Source organism: Myotis yumanensis, unplaced genomic scaffold (genome assembly GCF_028538775.1).
Source record: "Myotis yumanensis isolate MYYU_CA2020_CCGP unplaced genomic scaffold, mMyoYum1.0.hap1 SCAF_10, whole genome shotgun sequence".
Lineage (NCBI taxonomy): Eukaryota > Metazoa > Chordata > Mammalia > Chiroptera > Vespertilionidae > Myotis > Myotis yumanensis.
Genome location: NW_027223761.1, coordinates 40884630 through 40905542, shown reverse-complemented (window position 1 = coordinate 40905542; position 20913 = coordinate 40884630). Strand labels below are relative to the sequence as shown.

General features: G+C 38.7%; 3 protein-coding genes across 3 annotated transcripts; all 3 read left to right on the top strand.

The window, feature by feature from the left end:
* The first annotated feature begins 2460 nt into the window (after nucleotides 1-2460).
* LOC139018116 (olfactory receptor 51L1-like) lies at nucleotides 2461-3414 on the top strand. Its single transcript, XM_070426755.1, has one exon. The coding sequence runs from the start codon at nucleotides 2461-2463 to the stop codon at nucleotides 3412-3414; it is 954 nt and encodes a 317-aa protein (XP_070282856.1).
* Nucleotides 3415-11839: 8425 nt separating this feature from the next.
* LOC139018115 (olfactory receptor 51I1-like) lies at nucleotides 11840-12775 on the top strand. Its single transcript, XM_070426754.1, has one exon. The coding sequence runs from the start codon at nucleotides 11840-11842 to the stop codon at nucleotides 12773-12775; it is 936 nt and encodes a 311-aa protein (XP_070282855.1).
* Nucleotides 12776-19680: 6905 nt separating this feature from the next.
* LOC139018114 (olfactory receptor 51J1-like) lies at nucleotides 19681-20634 on the top strand. Its single transcript, XM_070426753.1, has one exon. It carries the CDS (start codon nucleotides 19681-19683, stop codon nucleotides 20632-20634), a length of 954 nt encoding a protein of 317 aa, XP_070282854.1.
* Nucleotides 20635-20913: the final 279 nt, after the last annotated feature.

Genomic DNA, 20913 nt, shown 5'->3' with positions numbered 1-20913 from the left:
CCACCCCCTTTACCCCCACTGCCACTAGTTGAAATTGCAGTGACCAGAAAGTGCTTCCTGAGAGTTGTTATTCACAGTGCTGGGTCATAAGGAACCTTGTATATACTAGTAAGCTACTACTCCTCCTACCTGATCCAAGGCCCAACAGAAAATTTGCTGAGTCTGTTTAAATAGTAAAATGTTCTGGTTTTTGCCATAGACTCAGAAGTTTACATTATTTTGTCAAAGGCAATGTGTTTTATTAATCTTTACATCCATGTATGTGGCCAAAAGCTTATAGTGTCCACATATTTGCTGAATAATTGAGTGGAATAATTACCTGGTAGTAAAAAGAATTGCAAAGAGAGACATAACTGGGAAAAAGAGAGGATCCCAGAAATAAGGACTGAGAGTCAACCAATAATTTTTTTCTAACCACAGCAGCTAGTGGGAGAAGAAAATGAAACATAATCTGATCTGCTGAAAAATCTCATGGTGGTGTTTATGGGTCACTAAGTTTCCTTGGAAGATAACTGGGGTTTGAAAAAAAACTAACTTCTGGAAGGAATTGATCCACCTTTGATGTTTGCCAAGTCTGCATCCTACATCCATCTAAGGAGTTTCCTCTGAGGGCCTAAGACCCAAGGGAGAAGGACAGGACAGACAGCTTGATAATGGCCTGAGGTGCAGCAGATCCTGAGTCCATCAGAAGAGGCTGGGAGAGGAGTGAAGAGTGCTGCAGAGGTCAGGGAAGAAGCTCCCAACAGCAAGGGATCAGTAAGTCATTGAAGACCCTTTGGATTGTGGATAGAGGCAGCCAATCCCATCTCCTCTCTTATACTTTTTATCTAGCAGGTGTATAAGTAGGATTATAGGGTAAAGCAGTTTCCAGGATGGTGACTGGTTAGAGCTATTTTTCTATTATATCTCACCATGATGTTTTTGGTTGGAAAGAGAGACCAGAGGTTGTTATTGGTCTGGGTTTTGTAGTGAAGTGATACAAGATTGTGTTGGGTAAAACATAATCTCAACAACTCCAACCTGACTGATGCAGCTTCCAACACTTCAGAGCACATCTTTCCACAGTTCCATATTAAAACCAATCATTTCCCTGTATAAGTTAAAACACACCCATTCTTTAATTTAAAAATATTACCATTATTTTATTGATGAGGAAACAAAGCAAATATTTTATTAGACACTGAGATCCAAGTTAGAAAGATTTCTTCCAAGCATCTCTCCAGGTACTCCTGTTTTTAGTATTTAATAAATAAATTTGTCATTGTTGCTTCTGTTTCCTGGTACACTTACTAATATGTGCTTTTCTCAATACCTGTTTAGGAAACATTGCTCTAAATGTTTACCTGGTTTATTAGGGTTGTTTAAATTGTGTTAAGTCTCCAACTTGATTTCTGTGGAGAAATATCTTTGAAAATATAGAGACAAAATAAAAGAAAGAAAAGAAACAAAGAAGCAGGCATATCAGTACACTCTGAAGTTAGACTTGAAGGAAATATCAGGAATCAGAGTGAAGGTAGCAGCTTTAAATATATAAACCATCCCCCCCAAAACAAACTTACAAATAAACAAACCTCATAGACACAGACAATAGTATGATAAACAGAGGGAAAAAGAGTGGGGGGAGGTAGAACAGGGTGAAGGGGAATAAGTAATGATGGAAGGATACTTGACCTTGGGTGGTGAATGCTAAACAATGCAACATACAGATGAGGTATGATAGAATTATACATTTGAAACCTATATAATTTTATTAGTTAATGTCACCCCAGTGAATTCAATAAACATTTTAAACAAAGATGTAGAGTATGTAGGATAAATTAGTGTGACTTTGTGAGGAAGAATGAGATTTCCAGGGGACCTGAGAAGATGCGTGAGATAGAAGAAGCTTGACAGTGATCACAGGTTCCTGAGGGATTGAGTTGGAAGAGAAGCATGAACATGTGTAGAGGATCGCATAGCTTCAATAAGGAGATAAAGTGGATTGGATGAGGCAACTCTGAACACGTAATCTCAGTTTGCTTAGAAAAATTGAAGATAGGTTTTCTTACAAGAAATGCTTGAAGAGATACAAAAAAAGGCAGGGGGTAACAGAATTTTTGAGAATCTGCACATTCTGTTCAAGTTGAATTACAAAGACTTTTTCTAAGGGAAAAAAACACACACCCCTCTTTCACTAGTTGATCAAGAACAAGAGTAGAGAAAACCTTTGTTGAGGATTAATGTCATTGAGGTCAGAAAAATATGAGATGGGGATGAGTTAAAGGGAGGAAATTGGGGAAAGAACAAGCTGCTTGTTAGGGCAGTTGTTCATTGAGAGGTCACTGAGTTCTAGAGTGTGCAGAGAGAGGAGACCAGCCAGCAGGGGACTAGTATTTAATGAGAGAGGGTGGCTCATGCTTACTGGCCTGGTAATTTTCAATCATACTGCCACCTTTGTCAGAGTGAATAGGCCTCTAGAGAATGAGGATGTCCACCGTATCAAGTGCCAACTTGAGCTTCTCCACATTCCTGCTGACAGGCTTCCCAGGCCTGGAATGGGCTCACCATTGGATCTCACTGCCCATTTTTGTAGGATACCTCATGGCCCTCTTGGGTAACTCCACCATCTTGCATCTGGTTCGAACTGACCGTTCTCTCCACCAGCCCATGTACTACTTTCTGGCCATCCTGGCTGTGACAGACTTGGGTCTATGCATGTCCACGCTGCCCTCAGTGCTGGGTGTGCTGTGGTTTGATGCCCGGAAGGTGGGCCTGGTGCCCTGTGTCCTGCAGCAGCACTTCCTACACTCCTTCTCCTTCATGGAGTCAGCTGTGCTCTTTGTTATGGCTCTGGACCGCCTGGTGGCCATCCGATTCCCACTGCGTTATGCATCCATGCTTACTGGTCCTCGTGTGGCATTGGCTGGGGTTGTGCTGGCTATGCGGAGTGCCGCCATCACTGCTGCACCTTCATTGCACCTATTGAACTTTAACTACTGTCGCCGTGGGGCACTGTCCCATGCTTACTGTCTTCATCAGGACATGATCCGCCTGGCCTGCTCTGACACACATTTCAACAGACTCTATGGATTGTGCATCATCATGCTGGCCATGGGCTCTGATGTCCTTTTCATCTTGCTCTCATACACTATCATCCTCTACACTGTGTTAGCCATCGCCTCCGCAAGGGAGAGGTTTAAGGCCCTCAACACCTGTGTCTCCCACATCTTGGCTGTGCTCTGCTTCTATGTGCCTATGCTAGGCCTGTCCATTGTGCACAGATTTGGGCATCACACCTCACCCTTGGTGCACATCCTCATGGGCACTGTCTCTGTGCTTTTCCCACCCTTAATGAACCCAGTTATCTATAGCATCAAGACCCAGCAAATCCGCAGGGCTATTTTCAAGGCAGTTTCACTGGGAAAGATACAATGAGACATTGGGATGTACCATGTTGTTCAAAATAAAGAATGTCTTCAAGGTTCTTTTTAGAGCCCTCCAACCAAAAAAAAAAAGAAGTTTCTGTTTACTTACTTTTAGTTTGATCAATCAATTGTGCATTATAGATTAACTATAATGTAAAAGTCAAATAAAGTTGATGCTTACTACTACTTATGTATACTGTATACTTATAAATATATAGTCACTACTTCCTTGTATTGAAAAATGATTATTTTTTTACATAAATGTTTGCATGTTCATCATGATTTTTGTATTTTCTCCTCTACTAATCTGTTAGAACTCTAATTCTATAATAATTTCATTATGGATAAATTACTGTAAAAATGTGGAAAATTGAATTCTCAATTTACATTCTTTGGATTAACTAATGAGTTTACCACATTTCTTACAATATAATATTTTTATTATATCAATCCATCAAAGATAACTTTATTGTAGATCTAAGAATAACTTGGCAATGTTGTTTTTCTACCCCCCTCCCTTGTTCTGAGAACCTGCAATATTTTTCCAAACTTTTCTTTAATTGTCCAATTGTACAAATATATTTGACTTCTGTTATCCACATTTATTCTTCCTTATCTTCACTAATCTTAATGTGTATTTAAAAATAATAATTACAGCCTTGGCTGGATAAGTCAGTTGGCTGTAGCATCATCCTATACACCAAAAGGTTGAAGATTTAATTACTGGTCAGGGCATATACCTAGCTGTGGGTAGCATACGGGAGGCATCCGATCATTGTTTCTCTCTCACATCAATGTCTCTCTCTCTCCCTCTCTCTCTCTCTCTCTCTCTCTCTTCCTCTCAAATCAATAAAAACATATCCTCAAGTGAGGATTTAAAAAATAATGATAATTACAAACATAAAACATCCATCTAAAAATCTTAGATTAAAAATGAAGAAAAATGTATAGGATGAGAGAAGGTGAATAATATGATCACAAAAAATTAATGACATAAATATAAGAGCGTTTACATGCTGATAAACAAAAAGTAAATGTGACACTGCCACCTGTCAGAATTTTACACCTCCCATGGATATTAGTTGAACTATGAAAACTTGCCCTTGGAAATGGTGATTCAATATGGCTTGCTCTTGAAGGGCAAAGTTCTCTAATGGTTAAGTTTTGAGCTTAGAAATGTAACTTTGTGAGTCATCAGCATATAGCTGGTATTTAAGTTCATGAAAATGGAAATAGCATGTAGGGAAAGTAAGTAAAAAAAAGATGAGATGCTCCCGAACAGAGTGCTAAAAGACCGTAGAATTTACAGTTCAGTTAGAAGAGGGAAATTTAGCCAAGAAGATTAGAGTAGAGGTGGATGAAATTAAAAGAATGGAATAAGAATATTAAGTCTTCAAACCCATGTGAGGCCAGTATTTATAAAGGAAGAGAGGGTTTCTGGTTTTTATTTCACATGTAAAGAGCTTGAAAGTTGTCACTTCACTCTAACAAGTAAGTAACTAGACAGACTGAAGAAAATGAACAACTCTTCCAGTAACCATAAAAGAGGATCTAATGCTGCCCCCAAGATTAGAGAGCTAGGCCGGTGAATGCAGGGCGTCACAGCTTATGAAAATAGACTCTTGAGACCAAGGGTTAATAACATAACCCAATATTGTTAATTGCTTCAATTTTATTTCAACATGTAATTAATGCAATAGCAATACATTAATAGTTTAATTTTCATTTTTATTACCATTGTCAGAATAAGATAGCATGGTTTTAAATTGGCTAATCCTAAAACCCAGGTTCTTTATCCACAAAATCAGGATATCCACAAAGCACAAAACACCTTAATAGCATTGGCAAATATTTTTAAGAACTGTCACTTAAATAAGCATTGTTAAGAATATGGAAATAACAGCTAAGCCCCTGAAATATGATGATTGGAAAGCAGCCAGAGACCTAAAATAAGTTCAAAGAACTTGCTATTATGAAATGTTTGCTTCAGCTCTTAACCTAGTCTTTCATCCATGACATTATTATTCTCTTTTGATGTCCATTTATAAAACATGTGTTCTAATTCTTGTTTACATAAAGTAGGAAGATGTACTCAGGACAGGACTCTAAGCTGCAGCTAAAGCATAAATGTTGCACACATATAAGCTGTTATTAAACAGAGACCACTTAATCACTGTTTAATTTCAGGGAAAATAGAATGAAATCTTTCTCATGGGGAACAGGAAACCTTACCTCTAAACATGTGTTGGAAAACCTGAGTGCTGAGAGCACGTATTTAATTTTGCCAAAAGACTTCCTCATCTGATGTAGTTGCTAAGTTATCACCTTTACATAAATGACACACAGAAATAAAGGCAATGAGAAGTATGATTCTTCCCTAACCTAAATGAATCTAGGTTGCTGAAATACAGGGACATTTCCATGGCAACCAGACTAGGTTAGGGATCCTACTCAGGAGCCTTTCGAATGTGACATGATTAAGGACATTGCCATGAGCGTCCTACAGAGCTAGACTTTTAATTTCTTAGTGATAATTCAGAACACAGGAGCAATTGAGAAGCTAAAAAGGAGAGACTTGCCATGGCAACTCTGGCTGCAAAAACCTGGCTGGTCTGGATATGGAGATTCCACCTCAAGGGAGGCTGGGCAAGATTACCATCTATGGAGAATGCAGTTGGGACTAGACTGATAGAGTCAGTGCAACGTCCAAAAAAAAAAAAATTAAAGCTGGTTTCCAGGGACAAAGGCAAGAGTTAAAAACCAAGGGTTAATATTAAAGGAAACTGGAAATGATTTATTTGGCAGTGGGATTCTGTTGGTGATGAAGAAGTACACCTGGATAATATTTTGAATGGCTACTATTTTAAAAATTTTGTCTAATTAAGTTCTCTCATTAAGTTATTTGCCCTTTGAAGCAAGTACAATTATTCTGATTTTTAAGGAGAGAAAACAAGTTGAGAGGCCATTTACACATTCATGGTGAACAAGTAAAATTAAAGAGAAGAAAAGGCAGTGAGATCAGATGCCTTGACTTTAAGTTCTGTGGGTAATTCAGGAAAAGTCAATGCAGGTTGCAACATGACCCACACTCTGAGCTATGGTGACACAGCGAATGAGGTCCCTGCTTTCTCAGAGCCCAAACATCAGGAAAAACTTAGGAGAAACATAAATCTAGATTATAACCACAGCAAGGAATATTGAGATTGGGAATGTGTCAAATGTCAAATATTGATATTGAGGTGATATGACAGAAATATGCCCTTGAGTCACTAACCTGAGAAAAGGACATCGAGATTTGAGTAAAAAGTCCAGATTCAAAGGGTCACACTTTCTCAGTTACAGCACAAGGCAATTTCTGCCTGTGTCCATAGGACACAGAAATGTCCCTGACCAATAAGTTTAGGAGATAACACTGTCATCAGAGTATTTTAGAAGGATCTTCAAACATATAATATTATACAAATACATTTATGTATAGATAAAAATAGTATGAGCATGAACATATACAGATATGGATTGCACCTTTTACTCAGATCTAGGAATTCTTTCCTTATGTTAGCAACTCAAGAACATTACCCCATCATATCACCATCTACATGAATATACATTCAATGGTAAATGTGTTTGTGGGAAGATATGCATGCTCATACATTCATGCAAACTTGCAAACAAAATTCTACATAAAGAAGCCTGGTTCTGCATTTACCTGCACACACATGTATGCGTGTGCATGAGTTATGTATACAACTGCATATATTTACATACTTGCATAGACACATAAAAAAGATACATAGATATATCCATACTAATGTACATGTGTCATCTTATTCTATATTTTCTCAGAATTTGACTTATGGTTTCACAAAGAGCATCTCCTGGGATCTGTTCTTGGCCCATTTATTCCTGCAGGCCCAGAGGCAGCATGTTTTTCTGGGGCTGGTTTGCCTGTGTTTCTCAGGAGACTAATCATCAAAATTGGAGGGAGGAAGGGGCTAGTTCTGGAGTCATGATAAATAACAAGACAAGTCAACTCCCACCTTCAGGTGGCAAGCTGGAGACCAGGACCAAATTCTGGCAGGTGGGTTTTCATAGAGGAGAAGTGGAGCTTGCCCAGAGTTCAGTCTATGGGACCAGGAGATTGGGAAATTGTTCAGGTGAGTGAACCAGGGGCTTTTGTTCTGAGATGCAGCTCATTTCCAGCACACTTTTGATTTTCTCCTTCTCTTGTCATTAAAGACTCCTCGTTGAGGACATAGACTTCTGTCTAGAAAGGCTTACTGTGGCAGAGGAACACTTGGTCTGTTTTACTCATCCCCTCTGTTCATTCAGGAAATCTGGGGCAGGGAAACCATCATTTTGTCCCCAAATCCAGTTATTCTTAAACTGGATATTTCATTTAGTTTTAAACTGGATATTTAATTTATCTTCATTTGATAGGCCTATTTACCCTTCTCTCCTTTGCCTTCTATACCAGTAAGTCTTGTCCCCTCCATGCCATGATGGGAGCTATATAACCTCTAGGACCTCATCACTTTTAAACCCAACTCCTCGATGACCTATGCTCTTCACTTGCCCCTCATTTCTCTCTCTGGCTGGTCCAGCATAGCTTCTGTTCAGGCTTCCTTTCTCTCCTAACTTTGAGTAGCCACTGGACTTCGCATGTCATTTGGGGTGTCAATTTCTCACTCTCCTAAGTTGTCAAATGGGAACAATCAGATCATTCTGAGTATTTTGTGGATACATAAGGTGACATGTACAATGATACATGCACATGGCACCCTTTCAGAGTGCCTGATACATAGTACTAAATCAATGTATTTTCTTTTCTCATCAGAATTTAACTTCTTACATTTCCCACTTATCTCTCACATCTTATCCATTAGAAACAATCCCAGTTTCCTACAATAACAGCTCCTTATGTAAATGAATAAAAAGGATTTACATTATTTTTCTGTCCTCAAAGAAGCTCTTGTTTTATTAAAGAAGACAGGTGCAGATAAATTCCTCCTCAAATGCCCAGCCTATAATAATAACACTATATATTAGAGCCCACCTTCTTTCTGTCACTCCTGACCCCTTTCTCCCTTCCTATTTATTAAGCCTTAGTGTTATACTTAAAATATAGGATCCAGGTCTTCTTTGGAGGAGCTTGCAGAGAGCTGAGAAAAGTAACAAACAGCTAGAATAAAGGGAAGTACTGTGAGAGGCTATTATAGAAAGTAACTATGAGTGAGCAAAGACATCACAGAGTTTATATCTGAACCAGATGTTATAAAACAATGGTGGACATTGTATTTGTTTCAGAATGTAATTTCAAATGCCAACATGTTTATGAAAGAAAAGGAAAAAAATGCCAAAGCAAACAATGATAAAAACAAAGCACAGGAATGACTAGGAGGAAAAAGGCAAGGTTGGGTGTGTCAGAAATTATAAAGGACTCAAGTTAAGGTACTAAACCTTATTGGAGTTTAATAGACATTAAGAAGTGTGCCATTTAAAGAGGATATGGGCATGGATTATAATTACTGCCCCTTATTAATTCAAACCAAAGGATGATGTTCACATGCTACTAATTTCCTCTCCACCAAACCATTTTGCAGTGCCAAGAGATAGTATGTATTTTAGAATCAATTTTCTTCACTTTTTTTATGGTGTTTGCAAAATTAACACACTAATCAATAGATCATGAAGATGACAAATGCAAAGTTTAGGCTCGATCCTAGACCACTTTTCTCTCCCACAGCTTGCCTCATGGACAGACATGTTCTCTCTCAAACTTCACCAGCTTTCATTTACATGCCAGGTGATACTCGGTACTGAGAGTTTTACACAATGACTAATTTCCTGTGAAAATGATTTTTTTTACTGATCAGAAGAACTTGCGGAAAACAGCAGACTTTTAATTATGTGTGAGATTCAGTGTCCCTCATGAATCAGAAATAGGGTCAAATGATTTCTTAGAAACATTCCAGATACTTGTAATGGCTCAATATTTTTTAAAAAATGCAAACTTGGTATCTTCAAATTACAAATTTTTAAGCAATTAAAAATGGCTTAATTGCAAAAAGATGAATGTTATCTATAATTATGGGGAGAGAAAAGTCTGAATGAAAAATAATTCGATAAAAATGAAATGCCTGACTTGTATTGATGATTCAGTTGTTTTCACTTTTATTATTTCACCAATATTATAATATATTGAAATATATTGTTTGCTACCTGCTCCATACACACATTAACTTGTTTAAACCCCAAAATAAGGCTATGGAGCTACATGTTAAGAGTCATTTCTGCTTTACAGATGGAAAAATGAAGAACCAGACTGAAAGTAACTGAGCCATGATTCCAACTGTGGCAATCTGACCCCAGAGTCTACAGTCCTATCATTCATGCACAGTGATCTGAAATTCCAAAATTCATAATATGAAATCCAGGATCAATAAATAAGGTACATACTTATATATGAATAGTGCACTTTAAGTAACCTAAGGATACTGCTAAAGATCTATTAAAATCTTAAGCACTAAAAACAGGTAGTAAATGGCTTAGACTATTGATATGCTGAATTGAAACATATAAGAGTTGATTGAAAGTAAAAAATACCCCAAATATAAATTAGAAAGGAGATAAGGCTCAGAATATCAGCATCACATATGGTTCCTTATCAAGGAGCCCTTCTGCTATCACTAATGTTCATCCCTCAGTGAGAAGTGGGTCTTCACTGAAGACCTAATATCTCCCACAAAGACCAACAATACTTTCTTATAGCTGGTGATTACTGCAGAGTTTATAAGACTATTTGTAGACATTATTATATTTATAATATAATTATATTATTAATATCATGATATTATATTATATTTATTGTACAAATATAAAAATCAAGCTCAAAAAATACCCAATAGAAATTAGTAATCAAGTGTTTAAAACCATGTTCTCAGATTCAGCTATAATCCCACCTTCCAGTACCTCCAGCTTCCTCATCTCTAATACATTTTCTCCTAGATTATGTGTTTTGTTTCAAATGTTGAGTAAGATCTGTTCTCTTTACCTAATAAGTGGGAGATTTTTTTCCCTCTCTCACATTTTTTCTAATGCAGAGAATTTGATTGACCTTCAATCCTGATGTATAGAGGTTCCTTCATAGATGCATCTTCTTGGTGTGCAGATGTCTCTTCTTCTCGATATATTTTTCTTAGATTATATAAAAAGATTAGGGTTGCCTTTCCAGGCAGGGTTTCAGAAGGCATCATCAATACTGAGGTGGGGCATCCTAGATAAAATTTTTTGTCATTATTTCTGCAGTTTCAGAAATATGGTCTGAAGAACCATACTCTAGGACTCTTGCCCTTTGTACTCATGCCCTCAGTAAGCTTGGATTAACCACACTGAAACATGTGGATTGACAAGACAGACATTTTCAAATGGGCAGAATACTTCTTTCCACTAATAAAAATTCCAGTGGGCAAGATACTTATCTTCAATAACTTTTATAACAGTGGCATTTTTTCTAGACTATGCTTCCACACCTCCACCATATGTAAAAACCAAAGTGATCAGCCAGAAGGTTGTGGAATGAACATAGATAATTAAGTCCATTTTAAGATGGTTTTTCCAGGTAGAGCTTTATAATTCTGTGTCTCCAATGGAGAGCAAACTTTGATCTTACTTGGAGTGGCAGGGATGGTGTTTAGAATCTTTATCTCCTGAGAAATTCTATGCTAACTTTGAATTTTATTCTTTTTTTTTTTTAATATATTTTTATTGATATTTTACAGAGAGGAAGGGAGAGAGAGATAGAGAGTTAGAAACATCGATGAGAGAGAAACATCGACCAGCTGCCTCCTGCACACCCCCCACTGGGGACATGCCCGCAACCCAGGTACATGCCCTTGACCGGAATTGAACCCGGGACCCCTCAGTCCGCAGGCCGACGCTCTATCCACTGAGCCAAACCGGTTTCGGCTGAATTTTATTCTTAACCTTTGTGCCCATCAGTTACTTAAAACCCAACATGCTCTACCAGGGGACTTATGGAATGTCTGATAGATTACAGCTTTCTTTACATCAGTGTCTTCTTTAAACTAAAAAATACCATCTCTTCATAGAGACATGAGAAACATTCAGTTCCTACCAAATAGGCACAGTGAAATCAGTACAGGGATTAGTTTGAATTATAAAAGATGAATTATTCTGCCAGTTTCCCTTATTCTGGAAATATACCTTTTTACAAGTCATGATTCCACATTTCTATTTAATATTAAAGACCAAATGGAACAGGTCATGAATGGGAGGAAGGTTATAAGTTGTAGATAGTAGTAAACAGGGGAATTTGTGGGTCCTTCTCAGCCTCCAATAAGCTTTGTGTGTCTCATTCTAGGTTGCATCCCTGGCACCTGCCTAGATCAACATCCCCAGACTCCAGACATACGAAAATGTTCAACAGAAGTCAATTTACCCCAGAATATTTTCTGCTGACTGGCCTTCCTGGTTTGGAGGCCCTGTACCCTTGGTTTATCTTCCCATTCTGCTCGACATATGTTGTGGCCCTTGTGGGCAATAGTCTGATTCTGACAGTGATCCAGAAAAACACCTCTCTGCACCAGCCGATGTACCTATTTCTTGCTATGCTGGCCTTTGCAGAGCTTGGCGTCTCTGTTTCTACACTGCCCACTGTGCTGGGCATCTTCCTTTTTGGTGCCAGTGAGATCTACTTTGAAGCCTGCCTTTTACAGATGTTCTCCATACATTCATTTTCCATCATGGAATCAGGAGTTCTGCTGCTCATGTCTGTGGACCGCTTCGTGGCCATCTACAACCCACTGCGGTACACTGCTATCCTGACTCCGCCCCGTATTGTTGGTACTGGTGTTGCACTTGGACTGAAGAGTGTGATGCTCATGTTCCCACTACCCTTTCTCCTGAAGCGCCTGCCCTTCTGTGGCCACAATGTCCTCTCCCACTCCTATTGTCTTCACTCAGATCTAATCCAGCTGCCCTGTGGGAACACTCGGCCCAATAGCATTCTGGGGCTCTGCATCGTTACTTCCACTTTTGGTCTCGACTCACTGCTCATCGTGATCTCTTATGTGCTGATCCTCCACACAGTGCTGGGCATTACCTCTGGGGAGGGACGGCGGAAGGCCCTGAACACATGTGTATCGCATATCTGTGCAGTCCTTGTGTACTATGTGCCCATGATCAGCGTGGCTCTGGTGCACCGCTTCATGAAGCACGCTGCGCCTGCTGTCCGTCTATTCCTGGCCAATGTCTATCTTCTGGTACCTCCTGTGCTCAATCCCATCATCTATAGTGTTAAAACCAAGCAGATTCGCCAGGGACTAACCCAACTCTTTCTCCAAAGAAAATAATAAGGCGGTCAGTGGCGATGAGATGATTACCCTAAAACCAGTTATTTTCCTCACCAGAGGAGGTCTAGAGAAGGAGAGAGTGCACATCACCTTGTCCAAGTTAGAAAGCTTGATAAGTGTGTAGAGAATGCACATTTTTATACTCTTTGTGTTGTAACCTAAGTTAGAATTGTATAGTATTTTGTCAGCTATTTTGTTGTATGTGTCAACTCAAAATACACATGCTTTTTAATGCAGAAATTCTAATTTTTAGCACTTCCCTAGATTCATGCTCTGAATGTTTGTTCATGAATATAGAGACTTGAATAATAATTTTTATAACAGTGATGTTTGAAATAAAATTTTAAAAAGAAAGTGGCCATTGAAAGGTAAATAGTTAAATGAGTTAGGATTTGTTCATATTATGGAATGTTGTGCAGTTAAAAAAAAAGTCCCAGATGATAGGTGCTCAAGACTTAAGGAAGAAATAGCAAATTTTATATGTACACACACACACACACACACACACACACACAAATAAAACTTTTTGTAAAATAATTTAATAAAAAAAAATTCAATTAGTTTATGTGTATAAAAACACATGGTAAATTGATAACAATAATAGCTCTTTTGGAGGAGTCTGTGCTAGTGAACAAAGGAAGCAAAATAATTCTCACTTTATTCATATTGTTTAAGAATAATACACTCACTGAGATAAAGACAATTTTCCCAAATTACTCACTGTGCCAGATAACTTTCTCTTCAGCATACTAAGATCAGTAGATATATGTGTATTACTTCTAGGAGTTCTTTAGATACTCTTGACCCACATCAGAGCGTGTGCTCTGAGGGGGAGAAGAATGAGCTACTCTAACCTTCTTGTATAATTCTGCTGATGCAGAGATAATTGACAGTGATGACATCTATATAACTTCATCATTTTGTTGATCTAAGCTGAAATGGCAGATTTCTCTGTCCTCCAAGAACGAACCTAAATTTGTGGGCTTTTAAAGACATACTTTACATTATAAGAAACACTCATGCAAAATGTTAATGACTTGCCAAAATAGGTTTAAAGTGTTTTAAGAAATTGGAGGTGGGGGGATTTATACTAACACAAATTTCTGAAATACAATAAAAAATTCATAAGTTTTTCATGTGCAGGAATAATCTACTGAACAAAAAATGTTACATGGCTAGAAATTAATTTTTTTGGGGGGTTGCTTTTTTAGTTTTAGGTGTTTTTTTCTTTGACCTATCTCACATTAAGTTCACGGGCCCAATCTTATCAAAGACCCAGTTTCCCTTTCTAAGAGAGTGAGATATCTCACTGTAGTCCCACTGCTGACATTTTCATTGTGTCAAAAAGTAAAACAACTAAGACTTAAAAAACACACAATAAAAATAAAACAACATTTTCCCCTAAAGAACCTTCTATCTTAAAACATGATAGGTATTATTTTTACTAAACTAGGGGAAAAAAGCATGACTACATGAATATTTTAAAATGCATAAAATTTATGTAAAATTAAATTTTATATTCATAGTGCACGTGCATTTATGATAGAATAAAATGTGTGTTGTGTGTGTTTACATATGTGGGGTATTGAGATTTTGTAGTTTTCCATTTATTATGGAAGCACTTCGTGTGAAATGCCATATATATACTATGCTTGATACTCCAAAATTGCCAGTGTTTCTTAAAATATGAATTATATAATCCCTATTTTTTGTTGCAGAAAAAGTAAAGCCTCCATTTAAAAAAAATAGTTGATAAACAGAATTACAATAAGCACAATTATAATAAATACAATAGCAATAAATTACAAATACATTATAATAAACAAAAACTCTAATTTTCATATCTTTGTCAAGAGAGGAATGTGATTATTAAATGTAGAATGAGTGCTAAAAATGCTGAAAACTTATAAAGGAAAATTTGACCAACAATACCCCAGAACACAATCCTAGATTATAATGGAAAGTGACAATCTCCTATTTGTGTCTATTTTTGCTTAATGTTTAAAATGGGAACTGACATCTGGGGGGAAATATGTCAACATTCCAAATTCAGCTCAGTGTCCATATGTATCATTCATTTGATGGTCTTACATCACAGCTTCTGTTCCAAGGAAGTTTAATTCAATTCTCCTTTGTCCTCTCTCACTTTGTGACCATATCCTGGATCTAGTTATGAGTCAGAGTATTTCTCTTCCATTATTAATGTCCATAGACAAGTTTATGTCCACAGATATTTATCTCCTAAATCCCTCATTGTCTTGTTCAACTAGTATTGTTTGACTTTATTATGATCATGTCTCACTAAATCCATCCATTTTTCCAAGTCTCTCAGCTACTCCCGACTTTACATATATCTGAATCTATTCTATCCACATAACCTTCTTTTAAAGCATCTCCTCACAGATTACACAGAGCCCTCTTTCTCTTGTTAAACCAGCAGCACAAAAAATATATTTTTAGAAAAACTTTAAAAGTCCTATAAATGTGTCATGGTGGATTATTTTTTTTCTCTTGTCAATCAGAAAATTGGCCAAAAAAAAAAAAAAAAAAAGGACAAAGCAAAACACAACAACAACACAATACAGCCATCTACAAATAATCAAAACTCATTAGTTCAGCAATTTTAAATTCTCTTTAACATTGGGTTCTGCAAGTGTTCACTTTCTGCTCTCTCTAGTCACCTTATACTAGGAAGCCTATTTATCATGCTTTTATGAACAATCTTCCCCCAACCCAATCTGGAACTTTTACTCACAATTGTTTTACCCTTGGATTCTGTCACCTCCTGATATTAAACACCCTTAATGTGCTCTAGATACCAACAATGTTGTGCCCTGCTTATTACTTGTTAAATGCATGTTTATAAAAGGCATAAAACTCAAAGTTGAGACTATAGTAGATCAATCCTATATAATAAAAGCCTAATATGCTAAGTGTCCGGTCATCCATTCAACCAATCAAAGCACAATATATTAATGATATGCTAAGGTGCTCAACTGCTCGCTATGACATGCAATGACCACCAGAGGCCAGACAGTCAACCAGCTGACCAGTCTCTATGATATGCACTGACCACCAGGGGGCAGATGCTCTGACCAGTAGGTTAGCTTGCTGCAGGGGTCCGGCCAATCAAGACTGAGTGAGACAGGCTTGACATGCCCTAGAGCCCTCCCGTGGTCCCTCCCTGGCTGGCCAACGTCCCACGTCCCTCCTCAGCCCCGTTCGTGCATTGATGGGGTCCTTTGGCCTGGCCTCTGCCCTCTTGCAACCCGGGACCCCTCAGGGAATGTCAGAGAGGCAGTTTCGGCCTGATCCCACAGGCCAGGCCAAGAGACCCTGCTGGTGTAAGAATTTGTGCACTGGGCCTCTAGTATATAATAATATAATTGATCTACTATAATAATAATTATAGTATTAGCTAACACTTATGGTGAACTTTATACGAGCTAAACACTTTTTAAAGCAATTTACATATATCAATTCTTTTATTCTCCTAGTAGATGAAGATCGTTACTATAAATCATTTCACAGAGGTAATGACTCTATACCCTTGCTGTTTTCCTTAGGCCCCCTGGACATTGAGAAGAGGTGATATAGTTAGCTGGATAATTGCTCCTCAGGAGACTGAAGGACCTTTCCATTCCTTCACTCCCACAGCTAATCAGTTTGCAAAGAAGGGAGAAGCACTCCAGCCCCAGGACCAGAGAGATGTTAATGCCATTGTGGCAGAGACTTGCTGAAGTGAACTTCCCCCTTCCCTCTTGATGCTCAGAGGTCAGCTCTGCTTATGGTGAGTGTCTGAGGCCATAATTTCCCAGCCTTGCCAGCAGCTTCCAGGAGTCCCAACTCTACTCCATAATTAGCTCTCTAGGCTTTTTTATAATCAGTAGCCAGCTCCCTAGCTTCCTGAATCTGTATGATAGAGCAAGAGGAAGCTTTTCTCAAACTTGATTGCAGGTGAAGAACAAAAGGAACAAATCAGAAAATACCATGGATTCTAGAAATAGTTTTGCCATCATAATATCTTAGGTGAGTTAAGCAATGCATCTATCTTCTTTATATGATCATCCGTAAGTTGTGTCCTTGTTTCCCTCAGAAAGATGGTCTGAGTGTCAGTGAGGCAAAGATAAGGAAAGATCATTATTAGTAGAAACTTGGGGATAGTTGGTCTTTGATTCCTTCTGAGAATGCTTGAGAGAAAAAGACAGAAAGAGTGGGGGTTACTAATATTAAATGGTTACCAAAAGCTCACATGAAATAGAGCCTCTCTCTGAGGTAGGTATTAACAGCTGTATCCTTAAAAATAAAGAAAGGGAGTTTCACAAAGCTTAAGTGGGTAAAGTTGTATTACACAGAACACCCAATTCCATCCATGTCCAGGGATGCAGTGTCCATTGCACCTTATTCTCTTCTTTCTGCTGATTTGTTGTGTGTCCTATTACTATTGGCTGCAGACTAGTGATTCATTTTAACTTCTCCCAACCTCAAATGCTCTCTTCATACAAGTACTAAACTCATGGGGGATGACTGCCTTATAAGATCTTTTTAAAGGAGACCTGTTCCCTGTTTGGCTGTGAAGACTCTGGAGGTAGAGAAGGGGAAGAATGCAATAAAACAAGAAGAATAGGAAAATGGAAAATGCAACAAAAGAGCATGGAGAGGCAGAGAAGACAGTTGAAAACAGGGTAGGGAAGACCCCAAGTTCATGCATCTCTCAAGATGTGTCCCTTTTACCATCAGGTCACTTGAATAGTATAAGAAGTCGAGTGCATGGGACCAAGGGGGCAGTGAGGCCACGTGCAGAAATAACAGCTACTCAACCCAAGGCAAACCTATGTTTAGTCTATTTAAAGAGTTAAGAGAGATATGTTGGACTTTTGGAAGTGAGGAGAGAACATAGAAAAGGCCATAACATGTACGGAATAGAGGTGTCCCTCAAGTCCCTCAGCCATGAGAATTCTAACATGCATGATTATTTCTGAAGCTCAAAATTTGGCTCTGAATTTTCCAGCCCTACATTTGAGCACAGCCCACAGCACAATTTTCCCTAAGTTGATATTTACTGAGGTAAGCTGCATCAAACCATGAGAGTTGCAAGCAATAAACTTTAAAAAAAAATTTTTCTCTCATATTTTCATGAAAGCAAAAGTAATGCAAAGAGAGTTTTAAAATTCTAGTACATCAGCCATTTTTATTTGCTCCGTGTCATGTTTTAGTTCTTGTCATAGTGCAGTCTTACATACCCACTGACGTAATTTTTTCTGCACCGTATTACACCCTACCTCTCCATTTTTGCCTGCAAAATTTCTACTGATTACTCAGATGTTGGCTAAAATAGTACTTTCTGAGGAAAGTTTTTCCTGACTTTTAAAAATAAGCTAAGTTTTCCCCTCCAGGTCCATCCTATTATATTCTAAACTTGTCTTTTGTGGCACTTAAAATAATTATAACAAGCTTACAAAGACTTCAGGGTATGTGATTACTGTATTTGAATATTTGTGGGAAAATATGTGTTCTTTGGCCTGTGGTTAAAAGTTGCAAAGAGCCCGGCTCAGTGATTGAGCATTGACCTATGAAAGAGGAGGTCATGGTTCAATTCCAGGTCAGGGGACATGCCAGGGTTTCAGGCTCAATCCCAAGTAGGGTCACGCAGGAGGCAGCCAATCAATGATTCTCTATCATCATTGATGTTTCTATACCTCTCTCCCTCTCCCTTCCTCTCTGAAATAAATTATATATTTAAGTTGCAGAGAAGTTTTCTGAGTAGGGCCAGAATTCTGTGTTGCCAGGATCCTGTATGGTACATGGCATAAAGGAGTGCGGATTGGTTACAGATGTGCAGAGCAAAGAACTGAATAACTGGCTTGTGATAGTGACATCCCTATAAGTGCAGCAGCAGCTGGGCTGAATGAAGAATTCACATCAGAGAAGATGCACACAGGATTTTAGCAAGTGTGGAAAATGTGCATGTGCAAATATGTGAGCAGATGTGTGTGGTGTGTGTGTGGGGGGAGTGCAGGGGGTCAGTGGGTCATTGAATGAGTTGAAAAATGCCTTCTTGTGCTCACCAAGACAGTACTCAGTTTAAAACACACCCAATTTGGGGAGTTGTGTTTTTTTTTCTCCCCTCTGTTGCCTTCTACTGCCAAGCAGAACATTTCTTGACAGTCCATTCCCAGTGTTACTGCAGTGTGCTCAGAGGTATGTCTAAGCCAGAAAGAAGTCCCAATGGATGAGGTAGATTATCATTGAGAACTGTGAGTCAAGAAACTGGATATTATCATGACATAAATTTTTCATTAACGGTAAGCCTGCATACAAATCTACCAAACTTGATTCCTGCCTTCTCCATTCTTTTCTAGTTTAATTTTTTAGTCGCTTGCTCCAGGCTCTAGCCACTGCCACTTCTCAGTCTTGATATATATATTCATTTATCAAGTACATTTAGCTGTTTTATATGCACTGTGCTCTTTGCCTTATATCTATGTGTTTACCAGAAATATCTCTGTTCACCTATTTCTGATATTAGTCTATACTTATGCTGAGATTGACTATACCTGACTGTCTCCCCAGCAGTTTGTTAGGGTCAGGCATGTTCACACCAAGACAAGGCAGCCACTTCTTTCTTAGCAGATCCAAGGAGAACTACAATTTAGAGGAATAATTTTCTATCAGCTTTGAACTTCCCTGTGATGGAGACTGCAACCCCTTTACTGGTGGGAAGTTCCTGATGGTGGTCACCTGTCAGTTATCAAGTGTGAGATATTTGTCCACTTGTATCTGTGAGCTTTGTTTTCTTCTTCCCTTTCCCCAGTGTCCAGGGTTCTTTCTCCATAATAATGTTATCTCACTACTTTGTTTCTAATTTTCAAGGTAGCATTGATTTCATGGAATGAGATTTCAACATGAAGAGCTCCAATAACTCTCTGGAATTCTTGCCTACAACATTCATTCTGGTTGGCATCCCAGGGCTGGAGGAAGAGCGCATCTGGATGTCCATTCCCTTCAGCCTGATGTACATTATCATCTTCCTTGGGAATGGCACCATTATTCATGTCATCAGAACAGACGCTGCCCTACACCAGCCCATGTACCTCTTTCTTGCCATGTTGGCACTGGCTGAAGTTGGTGTCTCTGCATCCACTCTACCTACAGTGCTAGGCATCTTCCTTTTTGGAACCACTGAGATTAGTTTTGATGCATGTCTCCTCCAAATGTTCTCCATTCATTCTTTCTCCATTATGGAGTCAGCTGTGTTGCTGGCCATGTCTGTCGACCGATTTGTGGCCATCTACAGCCCACTGCGCTATACAGCCATCCTAAGCCTGCCCCGCATCTTTGGCACAGGAGCTGTCATTGGACTGAAAAGCATTATGCTCATGGCCCCATTGCCCATGCTCTTACGGCGCCTGCCCTTCTGTGGTCACAATGCCCTCTCCCATTCCTATTGCCTTCACCCAAACCTCATCCATCTACCTTGTGGGGACATTTCTATCAATAATATCTATGGGCTTTTCATTGTTACCTCCACTTTTGGGCTGGATTCGCTACTCATTGTGGTCTCCTATGGGCTTATACTCCACACTGTACTGAATATTGCCACTAAGGAGGGGCGTAAGAAGGCACTGAACACATGTGGCTCACATGTCTGTGCTGTGCTCGCTTATTATGTGCCTATGATTGGCTTGTCAATGGTGCACCGTTTTGGTCACCATGTGTCCCCTTTGCTGCATGCTATGATGGCCAATGCTTACCTATTCTTCCCACCCGTTGTCAACCCCATTGTGTACAGCATTAAGACCAAGGAAATCCGCCGTGGCATTGTCCGAATGCTATCAGAGAAGAGATCCAGAGTTTAGACAAAGGGCAAAGTAGGGAGAAACATTTTTCTATAACCATAAGTGATCCTGGATTGCACATTATGCAAATGGTGTTACCTTAAAATAGGGTGTCTAATAGGAGGATCTCCATAATCTGGCTGAACTGGAATGGGGGTGAAAATGGATTTGGATTATGTATAAAAGAACAGTATAAAGAATTTGCTATTTTAAAAACATTTTTTTTGTGACAAGAGATTTTCTAGTACCTTGCATAGCTGGAGCAGAAAGCAAGAAAGGTTGTTTATGAAAACATAGCAC

What these genes read in the sequence shown, in the direction of transcription:
- LOC139018116 (XM_070426755.1), top strand. Translation starts at nt 2,461, where the DNA reads ATGAGGATGTCCACCGTATCAAGTGCCAACTTGAGCTTCTCCACATTC.
- LOC139018115 (XM_070426754.1), top strand. Translation starts at nt 11,840, where the DNA reads ATGTTCAACAGAAGTCAATTTACCCCAGAATATTTTCTGCTGACTGGC.
- LOC139018114 (XM_070426753.1), top strand. Translation starts at nt 19,681, where the DNA reads ATGAAGAGCTCCAATAACTCTCTGGAATTCTTGCCTACAACATTCATT.